Source organism: Astatotilapia calliptera, chromosome 12 (genome assembly GCF_964374335.1).
Source record: "Astatotilapia calliptera chromosome 12, fAstCal68.1, whole genome shotgun sequence".
In the NCBI taxonomy this organism is placed as follows: domain Eukaryota; kingdom Metazoa; phylum Chordata; class Actinopteri; order Cichliformes; family Cichlidae; genus Astatotilapia; species Astatotilapia calliptera.
Window position 1 is genome coordinate 27,058,220 of NC_137433.1, and position 14,398 is coordinate 27,072,617.

At 39.6% G+C, this 14,398-nt stretch overlaps 3 protein-coding genes across 7 annotated transcripts; 1 reads left to right on the forward strand and 2 right to left on the reverse strand.

The window, feature by feature from the left end:
* Positions 1-2,724: 2,724 nt before the first annotated feature.
* On the forward strand, positions 2,725-8,381 carry smyd1b (SET and MYND domain containing 1b). Of its 2 annotated transcripts, XM_026186197.2 has the most exons (10): positions 2,919-3,145; positions 4,038-4,214; positions 4,417-4,630; positions 4,869-4,999; positions 5,190-5,228; positions 6,327-6,522; positions 7,307-7,399; positions 7,485-7,648; positions 7,782-7,950; positions 8,062-8,381. In XM_026186197.2, the coding sequence occupies exons 1-10, from the start codon at positions 3,024-3,026 to the stop codon at positions 8,224-8,226; spliced, it is 1,470 nt and encodes a 489-aa protein (XP_026041982.1). In that variant the 5' UTR covers positions 2,919-3,023; the 3' UTR covers positions 8,227-8,381. The 2 variants fall into 2 exon arrangements, with proteins under 2 accessions (XP_026041984.1, XP_026041982.1); XM_026186199.2 differs by lacking the exon at positions 5,190-5,228 and having other exon boundaries at positions 2,725-3,145.
* A 1,031-nt stretch (positions 8,382-9,412) lies between these two features.
* On the reverse strand, positions 9,413-10,701 carry LOC113032992 (fatty acid-binding protein, liver-type). Its single transcript, XM_026186205.2, has 4 exons — positions 10,281-10,701; positions 10,009-10,181; positions 9,782-9,874; positions 9,413-9,691 (listed from the first exon to the last, which is right to left on the reverse strand). Exons 1-4 carry the CDS (start codon positions 10,345-10,347, stop codon positions 9,641-9,643), a joined length of 384 nt encoding a protein of 127 aa, XP_026041990.1. The 5' UTR covers positions 10,348-10,701; the 3' UTR covers positions 9,413-9,640.
* Positions 10,702-10,933: 232 nt separating this feature from the next.
* On the reverse strand, positions 10,934-13,119 carry LOC113032990 (isotocin-neurophysin IT 1). 4 transcript variants are annotated; one of them, XM_026186203.2, is made up of 4 exons: positions 12,969-13,119; positions 12,594-12,715; positions 12,107-12,311; positions 10,934-11,325 (listed from the first exon to the last, which is right to left on the reverse strand). In XM_026186203.2, exons 2-4 carry the CDS (start codon positions 12,711-12,713, stop codon positions 11,180-11,182), a joined length of 471 nt encoding a protein of 156 aa, XP_026041988.1. In that variant the 5' UTR covers positions 12,714-12,715; positions 12,969-13,119; the 3' UTR covers positions 10,934-11,179. The 4 variants fall into 4 exon arrangements, with proteins under 4 accessions (XP_026041988.1, XP_026041987.1, XP_026041986.1 ...); XM_026186202.2 differs by having other exon boundaries at positions 12,806-13,062; XM_026186201.2 differs by having other exon boundaries at positions 12,594-12,718; positions 12,806-13,062.
* Positions 13,120-14,398: the final 1,279 nt, after the last annotated feature.

Genomic DNA, 14,398 nt, shown 5'->3' on the forward strand with positions numbered 1-14,398 from the left:
CCTTAAGTTGTTTCTTTTGCCTTGTACTCCACCCAGGAGACAACCAGGAGAGGTGAAAATTGCTAATGTATATTAGACATAAAATAGTTTTACTGAAACCACAGCAGTAGAGTTTGTGATTAAGATATTTTTCCTGATAGGTAGGATGGCCAGTCGTCCCGTGCTTCCTGTGCTTTCTACAAACTGACGATGAAAGATAATGCTAAAATTTTTTTTAACTAAACTCCATATAGAATCCCAAAACAATTCATTAATGCTGGTCATTCATGAACTAACAAATATCCAGTATAAGGTAATAAATCCCCAGATTTCTGTTACATCCTGAATGAAGTAACTGCAGACTTATTAGTATAATATTATCAGAATAATAGAATGAACCTGACTGAAATTCTTCTAGTTTTGGATTATGCTTGTTTGCACATTACCACAAAAGTTGCCACAGAATCATTTAGGCTGACATTTGCTTTTTATGTGTGGAGTTAAAAAAGAACATCCCTTTGTTTGGTTTTGACAAACTCCACCAGCAGTCTGCATGTGCATGCATATGAATTTTTTCATCTTAATTTTCTTAGTTTAGAAGTTTCACCGACGAGCTGTTTTTCTGTATTTTCACACAATGGTCAAAAACATTATGTTTTCTTGCTCATGCTTCTCCTTAAAGGTACAGATGTTTAGAAAAAGAGCCCCAGTGCTTCCTCTAGAGGATTGGAGGCACAAATCATACAGAGAGAATTCAAAACTCCAAAAAGTGGCCACTCTGTGTACCTGAAAGCAATTTGATTTTTTTTCCCTTTTTTGCATGTTATGCCTTGACTTGTTGTGGCAGGTGAAGCTCCACTAAATAAATTCACCACATCCTTATTACGACTGGTTGCGTCTTTGTCTAAAATGCCTGCTGTGACCGACAAATAGGCAATAAGTTAATTTAATCAACAACTGCAAGCTTACCACACCACGTGTAGATGTGTGTACAGGTAGTAAATAATTAAGTAAGTATCTAAAGTAATTATCTAGTGAATTTAAGACACTTAGGTTAGTTGGCGCTACGGATACTTATAGTATAGTGTTGGCCTTTGATGTCATATGCTCACTTACCAATCTTACTCATGCAGGATAGTAGAATCTTACCTTGAAATGTCAAATCTCTAAAGAAAAACATCCCAGTGCTCTTGTATTTGCTTCATTTTCCATGAGGGGGCAGTAGTGTTTACTTTTTCACTTGCACTCAATCTCGCAGCTGCAATACAGCTGCAAGCTGAGAGCACCATTGCTTTCAACTGAGGCATGTTCTTCCTTTAGCCACCACGATGCGCTAATGTTTACTTAACTTAATTTTATGCATTTTATTTCTCTGCTGTCTCCCTTTACTTTTCCTTTGTTATACCGGTCACCTGACTCAAAAGAAGGCATTAATGTCAAACCCCAGAAAAAATAAAGACATGTTAATATCTTTGCAAACAAGAGGTAATAACCTGTGAGATACAAATGAACTTCCTTAGATTACTATTAACACATTAAAATGTAACTTTTAGCACTTTAACACTGCATTTTTAGGTTGTTAAAGAAGAAGAAGATGATACAGAGTCCACATTAGATTTTTAGAGGTCAAATTAAGAATTATATGCAGTTTTTTTTGTCTGCTAATGTTGGGTTATGGTGCAATGATTAACACGTTAAAAAGGTTGTGGGTTTGAATCCACCAGACCAACTGGGGCCTTTCTTTGTGGAGTTCTCCTTCTCTGTCTTCATTCCACAATCCAAAGACATAGACTTTAGGTTAACTGATTTTAAATGGGCTATAGCTGTGAATATGTGGTGGCCTGTCCAGGGTATGTCGGCTCTCACTCCATGTTCTGCAAAACAGTAAATAAGCAGAAGAACATTGATATCACATGCTTCTTTCAAGATGGCAAAATATGCATTTTCTTCATGATCCCTGTTTATATCATAACAGAAATTTGTCAAGATGTCAGGCATCTACTTTAAAAACCAGAGTCCAGAATGGGTGAACCAAGTAAGTAGAGGGCTTCCTAAATTGATAGGGGATAAAAGAAAAATTAAAGAAACTGTCTCTTGTCCATCCAGGTGGTCTGTCTTCTGAACACTTCCGCTATCCTTGTGGTCACTTCAGCTCACTCTGGGAAACTCCTGCTGGAAATAAAGAGAGTTATACTTGGGCTTTGCTTATGAACAGCAGCTGTTTTACAGCTTCACAGCTGATCTGAGCATAAAAGAACAGCTGAGTGAAACAGGGAGGGAAAGCTGTGTTACTTTTCTGCTGTTTTGTGACAGTTTGGTGAATGAAAGCATGAGAGTGTATGTATACAGAGACCTTAACTGGATATTCAAGTTTTATGATCTGACTTTCTTTGAGGGGGCCCTCAGCAGGTGGATGCCTCCCACCTCACAGTGTGTAAGTGACAGTTTTCCTGCTCTGTTGCATCATAACATGCAGTTAGAGAGAGACAGAGCGCAGGAAAGGAACAGCATGATAGAGAAAGCACCAGAACAGAGTAGAGGCAGTGAGATAGAGCAACTCTGTTCCTGTCAAGCTTCTCGCAGCTGTTCAACGTCACAACTGACTCCTGACAGACAGTCACAACTGAAGGACGAAAATAACCCTCAAGGAGAGGGCGTCTACCAACACTCAACATCAGGGGTCAGGGGATTTCTGCCAGTGTAAAGCAAAAAATGTGACAAATTGTAAAAGCTGAAGACATCTCACAGATGACAACCAGCTTCAGTTGTGTTACTTTCGCACAAAGATAACTGGTTTTATTGACAAGCCTGCCCGCTGAAGACTTTTAATTTCTCACTTAACTAAAGAGACAAAACACCAACCAACCCGTCTTCTGCATCTGTTGGTACAGTTCAAGAGGTGCTCGGCTATTTTAGTAACTTGGGTGAGGAATGTACAGTCACTGAAGAACACAGGCACAGATTGGAGGTCCTACACTAAGTCTTCTCTCATCCACTCAGACCATCATCCATTCACCAGAGTCTCAGAATCCGGCGCACCTACAATGGAGACCGTGGCAATATTTGACTCGCCTGGGAAGGGGAGAGGGTTAAAGGCAACAAAGGAGTTTTGGGCAGGAGATGTAATTTTTTCCGAGGCCAGTATTGCAGCTGTTGTCTTTGACAGGTAAGGTGAGGATGTAAGTTGTGGGTGTGGATGGTCATTGATAGGGATGCCTTCAAATGCAGTCTTTATGGGATATTTGAACATGTGAATAATGGATTTTCTGGCCTTTTGTTAGTCTGTAATTAGAAATTAACCAGAGCACGTTGTGTTTTTATATTTTGGAAAGCTATACTGCTGATTTTTACTTATTTTAGTGGAATAAAAGCAGTTTCCTTAGAGTATGGTGCCTTGCCACTTGTAGCGACTCAGCCTTATCAAGCAAACCCTCATAACATTAACTATGTGGAAGAATCTGAAGAAAAGTCCACATTTACACAATGTCTTGTTTTCAGTGTTGTTTGTGGTGGACTGTGTGACAGCTGTAGTCAGAGGTTTCTGCTTCTGTATCATAGACTTAATAGCAAAACAAATTTTTGCTTTATTACCCATCATTAGCCTACATTATAATTTCAAAATATTACATTTTAATGTTTCTAAAAGCCTCTAAACAAGAATTTAAGTGCACAGTACTTTTAAAATTGTGCTTCTAACACACAATGCCAAACTTGACTGCCTTAATATCAGTTCTTCTCTATCTCAGAAGTGCAGATTATCCTAGTATTAATTTCCATACAAGCAATCATTATGAGTTTTATAACAGTTAACTAAATGGGTCAAAATAATCTCCGGTCAAAGTCCACTTGTATTAGTGTTTTTAGTACTTCTTCAACTCACTGATGAAAGCTGTGAACACTAATTATTATTGGTGCAATTTTAGTTAAACATGAAAGAGTGAACTATCAAAGCAGGTGCAAGTGCTGCTCTTTAAATGATAACTGAGTGTCGTATGCGTGTGCTACAGATTTTAAATTATGACGCCTATCCTTGTTTTCTTTCTTCTCTTCCTCTGCAGTCTAGCAGAGCGTATTTGCCACAGCTGTTTCCGAAGACAAGAGAAGCTGCAGCGGTGCGGCCAGTGTAAATTTGCACATTATTGTGACCGAACCTGCCAGCGTGCAGGCTGGGCAGAGCACAAGCTAGAATGTAGCGCCATCAAAGCTTATGGCAAAGTACCAAATGAGAACATCCGGTAAGTGGATGGAAAGGGAAATAAGTGCTATAAAAAAGACTGGCTAGTCTTTATTACTTACTATAGGACAACAAATGTGTAATTTAAATAGGCACTTGTATGCTATAAAGCAGTAAATGTTAATACACTTCAAAAGTAATTTAAAGATAATGTGGATTTGACTTTACACGTCCATTTCTCCATTGCTCATTTGTGTGGTCAGTGTGGTGGCCCGCATTATGTGGCGCCTCGACAAGGAGGGGAGCACGGTGTCTGACATGCAGCTGACCACGCTGGACGAGCTGGAGGACCACATTGCCGACATGCCAGAGGACGACTTGAAGGAGCTGAAAGTGGACATTCACAACTTCCTGGACTACTGGCCCCATAACAGCAAACAGCACACAATTGATGATATCTCACACATATTTGGAGTGGTGCGTTTAAATGACTAAAACATATATTTGTTAGTTTTTTTTAAAGTAAAGTCTTTAGTAGGAAAACCTTATTCATAAATAAGACAGTTCACCTGAGACAACACTGTTTCTGCACTTAATGCCTTGATTCACAGCTGCCATGCAGCCTTGAATATTTACATTTGTTTTATTTACCTGTAGCAGTCTTATATGGACAACATGTATGCATGTTCACATCAAAGATTGCCTTTTTTTCCAGATCAACTGTAACGGCTTCAGTGTGAGTGACCAGAGGGGTCTCCAGGCAGTAGGAGTTGGTCTTTTCCCCAACTTGTGTCTAGTGAACCATGACTGCTGGCCCAACTGCACCGTAATCCTCAACCACGGCAAGTAAGTTAACAAAAAATACTCTTCATGACAACTCATTGTTATCTACAGCTCCAAATTCCTCAAAATTGATTAAAAAGTGAAAAATACTTAACGTTTTCAGAGCTTCTGTGCACGTTTATGTGCTGTTACGTGTGAATGTGTGTGTGTTGGGTGTCACTTGGTGTAAAACTGCTTCCTGTTTGTCTTTCAGTCAATCGGCTGTGAATACTATGTTTCATTCTCAACGGAGGTGCGTTGCCTCATCCTGAGCCTTTGAAGTTTATTATTAGAGCACCCTTTAGACTCTGTCATTAAACAAATCATTACACTTAACAATCTGTTGTAAAAATTTTTTTTATCAGCGAGCAGTGTTCTGTGGTGAGCACTGCATGTTTGATGTGACTCGAATATCACCTCAATACATGTTCACATGTGCTACTTGAATGCTCTAACCCTTTAAATGGCTTGTTTAGTGTAACAAAAGGCTGCTAACTTTTTCTTATCTCATATTTCTTCGCCCGAAAAAACCTTTGTCGTGTCCACACAAAGTTTTATTCGAATGCAGCTGGTGTGTCACTTTGTGCGTCTGTCCGTCACACCAACACAGATTGCCGTGTGTGAGTGTAGTAGTAGCTTCTACCTTTTATACCACATTTTCCTTATTGTTTCACCTTTAACTCAGCATAACACCAAAGTAAAATAAGACAAAAAGAGCATTTTCATATAAATACAACCTTTTTGTTAGATAAAACCGATTATTACAGTTTTGCATGTTATGCAAGGAGACTGAAATTGAAACTAACTTTACAACAAATTAAAGAAAATGAACCAGATATACGTGAAATGTTTTGCCACTTAAGTGCTGTGTGAAATGGTAAATGGCCTGCATTTGTATAGCGCTTTTCTAGTCCATAGGACCCCAAAGCGCTTTACACTACATTCAGTCATTCACCCATTCACACACACTGGTGATAGCAAGCTACATTGTAGCCACAGCTGCCCTGGGGCGCACTGACAGAGGCGAGGCTGGCGCCACCGGGCCCTCTGACCACCACCAGTAGGCAAACACGGGGTTAGTATCTTGCCCAAGGATATTTGGCATGCAGCCAGGATGCAGCCTGGGATCGAACCACCGACCTTCTGATTAGGGGCTGACCTGCTCTGCCACCTGAGCTACAGCCACCCAGAAATAAACCGACACTCACTAATATCTCACTCAGTTGAAGGATCAGTCCTTCAACTGGACTGAAAGCCACGCTGTGGAACAGGATTTCACCATCGCAAACTCAATCACAAAGCATGTGTTTCCACATCTCTGCTCGTGTTTGACTGTGATTCTCATCCCCAGGATCGAGCTGCGTGCTTTGGGTAAGATTGCAGAAGGCGAGGAGCTGACAGTCGCCTATGTGGACTTCTTGAATCTGTCAGAGGAGCGACAGAGGCTGCTGAAAACACAATATTTCTTTGACTGCACGTGTGAGGACTGCAAGAACCGAATTAAAGATGACATGAAGATTGGGGGAAGGGAAGAGGACGGAGTCAAGGTTAGTGTTCGCTTGTCTCCAGTTTAACCAAACACCCCCCACTGCGTTTAGAACTGATAAGAACAGGCGAGAAACATGAGAAGCAGTCACACAGAGACTATTTTAAGCAAAGATAAGTCTCAAGTGGATTCAGTCTTCTGTGCATTCAAACCTGCTTTTGAGAAACAGCTATTAGAAGAAATAACCAATTTCAACTTGATTTGCTGATTAATTTTAATTACTTACTTTCTTTTCTGTTTTATTTTTTAATAAAGTTTATATCCAGCTTTCAGTGCCAAATACACATAAATGTTTGTCACATCACTGAAAGTCTCAGAAGTGAGAGACACTGCTAGATGTAATCTGAATCTATGTACTGCTGTTGTAACACTAATGTGCTCTGTGTGCTTTTATAGACTATACACGGGTGTGTCACAAGTTATAAATAACTTGCCAGTAGCTATTAGCACAAAAAAATGTTTAAGGAGTTTCTGTGTTTAACAGGATAAGTCTGAAAAACTGGCCACATCTATTTTGAAGCGCCAGATTGGCTACCTAATAATAATAATGTGGAAACGTAATTAAAATTCTAACAAAGTAAATCTTGTTTGTTGTAATCAAACATCCTGTGTGTGTCACCAGCAGGTCAAAGGTCCTTTTAGGGATAAAAATAACCAGACTTTCTGTTTTATAATTCTAGAAAGTCTTACCTGCAGTCTTACCTAAATAACTCTGAAACATTTTTTTTCCGCACATTTCTTTGTCACTTTTTAATACTTGACCCAAAATCTGTCCAATGTTTTAGCCTTCAGAGGAACAAGTGAAAGAGGCAACAGATTATTGCTTTCAGATGCTAGAGAAGATGGAAAAGGCTCGATTAAATGGTGACTACCATGAGGTATTGTATCAAATCACTTAAATGAAAAAAAAAAAGTTTTTTTTTGATACTGTGTAATCTTTCTTATTGCGGTTCGTCTCTTCAGGTTGTGAAAATCTGCAGGGAGTGCATTGAGAAGACAGAGCCGGTTCTGGCAGACACTCACATCTACCTGTTGAGGATGTGGAGCACAATGAGCGAGGTTCAAGCTTACCTGCAGTACTTTGATGATGCTGCAGATTACGCCCGGAAGATGGTGGAGGGATACATGTAAGTGTGAAAATACAGAGGATTTTCCTGTTATACCCATGAGCATAATTTATCTAATGTTGATAGAAAGAACAGGTTGTCAGCTTGAAAAGGTTAAAAACACAACACAAATCGAGTCTCATCCCTCTAACAGGAAGCTGTACCACCCGAACAATGCTGCTCTTGGTATGGCTGCCATGAGAGCAGGAGTGACCCACTGGCAGGCTGGGCAGATTGAGGTTGCACATGGGATGATCTGCAAGGCCTACGCCATTCTCATGGTTACCCATGGTCCAACACATCCCATCACTAAGGACCTTGATGTAAGCGTCACCTTAAAATTATTCAAATTAGGTCTCCTTAAACTTTTTAATAGAAATAAAAATTTTCCTGGCCCACTGAGTGCTGATGTTTCTGTTCTGATTTCTTCACAGGCGATGCGCATTCAGACAGAGATGGAGCTGAGGATGTTCAAACAGAATGAGTATGTTTATCACAGTATGAGAGAGGCAGCTCTGAAGAACAAACCCATGACCATGATGCACGAGCCCAAGTCTGTGGAGGAGGGAATCAAAAATCTCTTCCACCGGAGGAAGTGATCACATGACAGCAATCAGGAGAGCCCCACCCTGTTGTTTACTGTTAACAGCTTTCAGAGTGTTGATGTTAGCCTAGCCATTTAGTCACATGACCATTTTCTGCATCACTTAGTTTTTCAGGGAAATATGTCTTTTCATTAAAAAAGATGTCTTGACCTTGTGAGTTTGCTTTGAAGATGCAAAATCCAACCACAGGAGTGAATTATAAAGTAAAAAGCACTACTATCTCTGCCCTCATAAAACTTAAAAAAACAAAAACAAAACAGGCTTAAGTTAGTGCACCTGTACATCAAATAGACCCACATCCTTTGGTGTTTGCTGTGACACTACATAAGGTCAAAAGATAGAGTACAAGAAATGCAATGACAGTATGTCGCACTTTAACCCAGTGTAAAGTTTTACATTACCAGAAGATGTTGCTAGCTTAACTGATCTTTGACTGCACAGATAAAGATGCACACTGATGTTTTGATAGTTTTATTTTATAAAAATTAAAAAAAAATCTAACTGTCTTGCAGATCCTGGGCTAATCACCAACGTAAGCTGGATGCCAAATTTGGTATAAGGGCTTTAACTAAGTTCCTGTCTGTAAGCTGTAAATATTTACAGTGCAGCTTCAAAGTGCCTCAAAGTCTCCTAAATCTCCATTTTTGACAAAGCCAGACATTCTAGTGTTGTGCCAGCATTCAGCTAGATTCAAGCAAGGTCTTTGAGTATCCCGGGTTACATTCATCAAGTTATTTGTTACCACTCACTAGGAAGTAGACATCGTCAATGAAAGCATCTTTTATACTTAACTCTTCACAGCCTCCACATTTTGCAGGAAAGTCTGACAAAGTTGCAAAAATGTCACAATCGCATCAACTTTCACCTTTGCCCCAACAAATTAGAAATACACTTCAAGTCCATGTACTGTAAGCCTCATATATTACATAAGGCGTGGAAATTATTAGACAAATACTGCATTATCAATTAAACGAAATACGTTTTCTGCACAGGATTTTTTGTAAAGGTTTAAACTAATTTTTGACTGTTCTTGTCAATTTCAGGTTATTATGTTATTTTTTTTCCTTTGATTTTTCCACTTCACCTCTTGGTATTATGTATTCCCCACACTTTGTTTACCTTTTTCAACTGGGAACCTATTACCGTTACCATGTTACTGCTTATATTTGTTTAAATAAAGTTTTTTTTTAATTTTTTTTTTATTAAAACCCACAAGCAAGCGAAATTTCTGAAACCAAAAGCCCCCAAATTAACTAGTTGGGAGTATTTTTTAAACCAGCTGAGGAACTGGAGCTTGTTCAGTGTAAACCCAAATGAAGCATTTAACAACAGCCTGCTGAACACATACAAGTCAAACCATGACACAGTTGCTTTTTTTCACCCTCCTTTTATTATCATGTATAGAAAGTTACATGCGTTTGCTTGTCGTCTTGTGTACAATGTTTCCAAGAGTCAGTGTCTACAAGGAGAAGAACAAAATGCATTAAATACCAGCTAGTTAATCAACAAGGAAGACTTTAAAGAAAAGAAAGTCAGAAAAACTACTTACTGAAACGAGTGTGTTTGCATCCACCAGTTCCGTGACAGACAGAATGTTCTTCAGGGTGGTCTTCAGCTTATTGCCTTCACGCTGAACCACCCCCTTCAACAAGCATGATAAATGAAGATTAGGCTCAGTGATCAACTATAACATTTAATGCAGACCAAATGCGTTATAAGTGTTTTAGTTGTCATAATTGTGTTTCCTGTAGAATTAAGTTAAGTATCTTGGCTTACCTTGACTTTCTCTCCAGTGGGTGACAGTAGTTCAGCCTCCTGTCCGATAGTGAAATTGCTGACGATGGCATTTGCGCCAGTTGTGAATGTCACTTTGAAGGTGTCACCATTCTCCTCGATCTCAGAGGTGCTCTTAAGATCTTTGATTTTCTGAATGATCTCATCAGACAAACCTGTGGCAGAAAGCAAAAAGTTTGGAAAGCATTGGTCAGATAAATTGTTATTTCAGTTCATTCAGTGCAGGAAGCTTATTAGTTTTGCACAACTCTTACCAACAGCCTTCATGAAAGGCTCGAAGTTCTCCCGAGACTCAAGCTGGTATTTTCCAGAGAAAGACATGTTGGCAGGCAGTGAAGGTAAAGAAAGTATCTGCCTCTTTTATATTCTCAAGCTACAGCGGATCAATCTTTAACCTCAGGTGCCTGAAATTAAGGAAAGTCCCTACTTCACTACTTCCAGCTTGCTCGCAAAAGATGGGCAGGCAGAGAGATAAAAGACAAAAGTCTTCAGCATGCTGTGTTTATTTGTTTACTGCTTTGTTGCATGCTCTGTGCCCTTCTATGCATGCCCATAGAAGGACACAGAGAACCAAAGTGGACTGACTGCAAAGTTAACCGAAACAAAATTAGATCAAAGGTGAACAGCCTATGAGATAATAGTCCCAACTGTTGCAACAGGGATATTGTGTCACCAGAGTTGCCACAAAAACACACACACACCATCATGTGGGGATCATTTGAATTTGCCAGAGATACTTTGGAGGATTATCTGAAAGATAAAGACTCTTGTGGGCTTTGTATATTTGTTTGCCAAACACAATGCCCTAATACGGTTCAAGCTGTCTTATAAGGAAAAGTATTTGGAAGGTTTGAAATACTGTAATTTTACACACAAGACTTAATCAGGTCAGGGAAAACGACAGCACTTTATACTCTCTTCAAACTTTATTTCAACATGCAGATAACAGGATGACCACAACAAGTATTCACCCCTAATTTCATACATAAAAATAGGCTATATTGACAAAGGCACTCTACAGAAGTACTGCAGGGGAAAAGAGCAAAACCAGCATCATGACAACAAACATAAAAACACAACTATGTGAACTACAAGTCCCATTTAATCCCTACAGCTCGAGAGCTTGCAGTGAGACCTTGACGTCAAGAGCAGCTCATTGGTGGACTCGATGAGGAGAACTGTGGCCAGCCAAATGCAGGAGCCTGAGGATGATGTCACCGGGGTCGCTGCCATCGAACTGGCTGGTTTGCTCATCTCCTTCCTCCTCGATAAGGCAGGATTGATCTGTGGTGCAGCTCTCTGAGGCAGGGTTAAGAACAAATCAGAAGGACTTATTACCAAAAATGGTCATCGTCTACACTTTATGATCTGTTGTTATCAGTCTTTGTGACCTGTATTCATGGACCCTTAAAGAGCAGGGTAGGGTAAATTAGGTAAATCATCATGACCAAAGTAGTATACTAAAGCATGCAGAGCTCTATTAGGAATAAGATGTATAATTCTTGCATTATTCCTTACATTATATAAAACAACAAAAAAACAACAATGATTACAACTTCAGGTTTGGATGAAAGTCATCATGTTTACACTAGAGAATCTTTGACTTCTGCAGGTTTAGCTATGCTGAACCTTGGACCGGAATAGAGACTGCACAATTTCATGAATCAATCAAGTGCTTGTACCTGATAACCCCCACTAAAGTTTTTCAATGTTATAGCACTTTATAATTGTACTTCACTACATTTTAGAGGAAAATTTATACTTTTTACTTCATGTTGTTTACTCTAGATACTGTGCCTTTATCAAGTCAGATGTAATTAGCTTATAAAATAGGATGTATGCTTACACAGAACAAGCCACCCAGCTGTAAATATAATAATTACAATCCGCTTGACTGATCAGCTTAAACTATAAACTTTGCTGTCTTGTACTTTAAGCAAATATTGCTAATATAGTACTTCTCTGCTATTTGCTTTAGTTTGCAGGATTATTCTGCAAATAGTAGTGGTATTAATTACTTCAATAAAGGACTAAAATACTCCTTTTACTACTGCTTATATTTACATCAGGATTTTCTGACCTGCATCACAGCAGAGTCCTGAAGCAGCACAGCGTCCTCCTTCAGAACCACAGGGTCGTCCTCCTGCCTGGCAGGGGGTGAGCAGGTAGTTCTCCTCCACACAGTGAGCTGTTTCCGGGGAGCCGAGCAGGCAACCAAGACCTTCCCCGCAGCAGATACTTGGCCCGAAGCAGCGGCCTCTGTCTCCGGGGCCACACGACATGCACTAGAGGTTGAAACAGATGATTATTTTTGGTGTTGCTTTGAACGTCACCATAATTTACTACCTTATAAAGCATTTTTAGGCTTTCTCAGTTTGTATTTTCTTTCTGATGGTTTTGGCCCCTGACCCAAGTTTTTCACATGCATGTCACCTAAATCTCTCTTTAGGCTTTGCATTATCTGAATAAATGAATGAAGAGAAACATGTGCCAGTTTGCTAATAATATTGTCAGAAGCTTCAAAAGCTGCAAAGTTAAAGACCTATTGACTGACTGATTGAGCTTACCTTGCGCAGTGGTGCATCCATTATGGACCTTTTTCCTCCGATAGGGCAGTTGGAGATGTAACACGCTGAACATACAGACAGGAGAAAAAGCAGGCACACAGACACAGCAGCTCCGGTCATTTCTGCTAAGAATGGAAGAGAAAAACAGAGAAAAAAACACTTAGTAAGGCTGACCACAAAATCCACGCTTCACGGAGAGCAAATGTACACACTTGTTAGCTCAAGTTCCTCTTTAGGTTGCTCTTGGATGACTGCTGACTTCTCTGTCTCATACGGTGTTGCTGGTGTGTCTTATATACTTCCAAAGCACCTTTTGAGAGTGACACAGAAACTTAAAAGCCACTTAGAAATCCTTAATGAGGCCTTTTTAATCACCTTAGCAGATGAAGCTGACCACTGTGTGGGCCAGGTCAAAGGGCCTGGTAATTGTGTGGCCTGGTTTGCTTCTTCCTATTGGAGATCATTAGTTAAGGGCTCCTGCTGCGTGACCGTGCATGTTAGAGATGTTAGGAAAGTCAGAGAGGTCAAGAAGAGCAGGCAGCGATGAAATTATTCAAAGCAGGACGGGACAAGAGGGTAGCACCAGTTTAATTTTTTTTTAAAGAACAAAAAAAAGTTAATTTTAAGGATTCAACTTTTTATTACTACCCCTGGGAGGTCAGGAGAGAGTGAAAAAGCTGGTTTTAAAGGTTGACAGAACATTTCTGGCCTGCTGAGCCACCATGTCGGTAAGCAATGCTTCTTGCAGAGCTTGTAAACAAACTCGACAACAAAGCAAGAAACACACATACCCACAAACGTATATACACACATATGCACACCTGAAAATTTCCCTTTCTATTAATAAAGTCCTTAATTCCTCAGAGGAATTGATGCACACATTGTCCAGGGCCGAGGTTAATTGGTCTCATGAGCTAATTAACACAGCTAATGATTGGCCACATCTCATAAAAGACAGTTTCACCGTTTCAATGATATGAGCTCAATTACTGCAGCTCCCTCCTGATTTACTAACTGCCACCTCATCTCAATTAAAAAGCGGCTAACATCGTCATTGTTCAAAAACTTCTGTGCCAACAGAGACGCGTGGGATGTTAATTTACTCAGATTTCACAACCAGAGACAGGTAGCTACAAACGCTATATGATGACAAACAGGACAATAAAGTGGCACTGTAGACAGATAGGCCACTCCTGCCTCCTAGTGGCTGTGCTGACGCATGTCATCTATTTGTACATTTTTCATTGCTGCTGTTTCCATCTGCCACGTGTTTTGTGGGAAGTGGAGAAAATAATGGGAAAACTGATTAAGGTGATCCTGCAATTGATTACCAGAGCAACACACACAATGCATGAAAAAATACAATTTCAAAAGAAAAAAGAAAAAAGAAAATAAAACACATCATGTCTCACATGTTTTTTCTCCTGTAATGTGATATATTACACATTGCAGTGTCTCCCTGGCAATCTGTGATGAACATGTACATAACAATCAAGAACCTTTGACAATATTTATTTCATAAGCTCAAGAAATGTTCTATTTTATCTATTTAAAAAAAGATACTTATTTGCTTATAAATATGAAAACAGCCAGTTTTAAGATACATCTCATTGAGCTGGATTAATGGAAAGCATTGCTATCTTCCATCATGATATGTCACTTTGCAGCTATTAAACCTAGAAATTGTGCTGTTTTCAAGTGAAACATCAGCACCCTCCTCCCCACATTCCTCCAAAGGCTATGCAAATCCCTATTTCATAGAGAAATAGAGATGTCTATCTAGTGTTTCCTTATTTTTCTGCAGG

Coding starts and splice junctions, on each gene's coding strand:
- smyd1b (XM_026186197.2), top strand. CDS start 3,024: ATGGAGACCGTGGCAATATTTGACTCGCCTGGGAAGGGGAGAGGGTTA. Junction 5,229..6,326: donor ATGTTTCATTCTCAACGGAG/GTGCGTTGCCTC, acceptor TCTCATCCCCAG/GATCGAGCTGCGTGCTTTGG. Junction 7,400..7,484: donor TAAATGGTGACTACCATGAG/GTATTGTATCAA, acceptor TCGTCTCTTCAG/GTTGTGAAAATCTGCAGGGA.
- LOC113032992 (XM_026186205.2), bottom strand. CDS start 10,347: ATGTCTTTCTCTGGAAAATACCAGCTTGAGTCTCGGGAGAACTTCGAG. Junction 10,182..10,280: donor GCCTTTCATGAAGGCTGTTG/GTAAGAGTTGTG, acceptor TTTCTGCCACAG/GTTTGTCTGATGAGATCATT. Junction 9,692..9,781: donor ATGCAAACACACTCGTTTCA/GTAAGTAGTTTT, acceptor TTCTCCTTGTAG/ACACTGACTCTTGGAAACAT.
- LOC113032990 (XM_026186203.2), bottom strand. CDS start 12,713: ATGACCGGAGCTGCTGTGTCTGTGTGCCTGCTTTTTCTCCTGTCTGTA. Junction 12,312..12,593: donor TGGATGCACCACTGCGCAAG/GTAAGCTCAATC, acceptor TTCAACCTCTAG/TGCATGTCGTGTGGCCCCGG. Junction 11,326..12,106: donor AGGACTCTGCTGTGATGCAG/GTCAGAAAATCC, acceptor ACCCTGCCTCAG/AGAGCTGCACCACAGATCAA.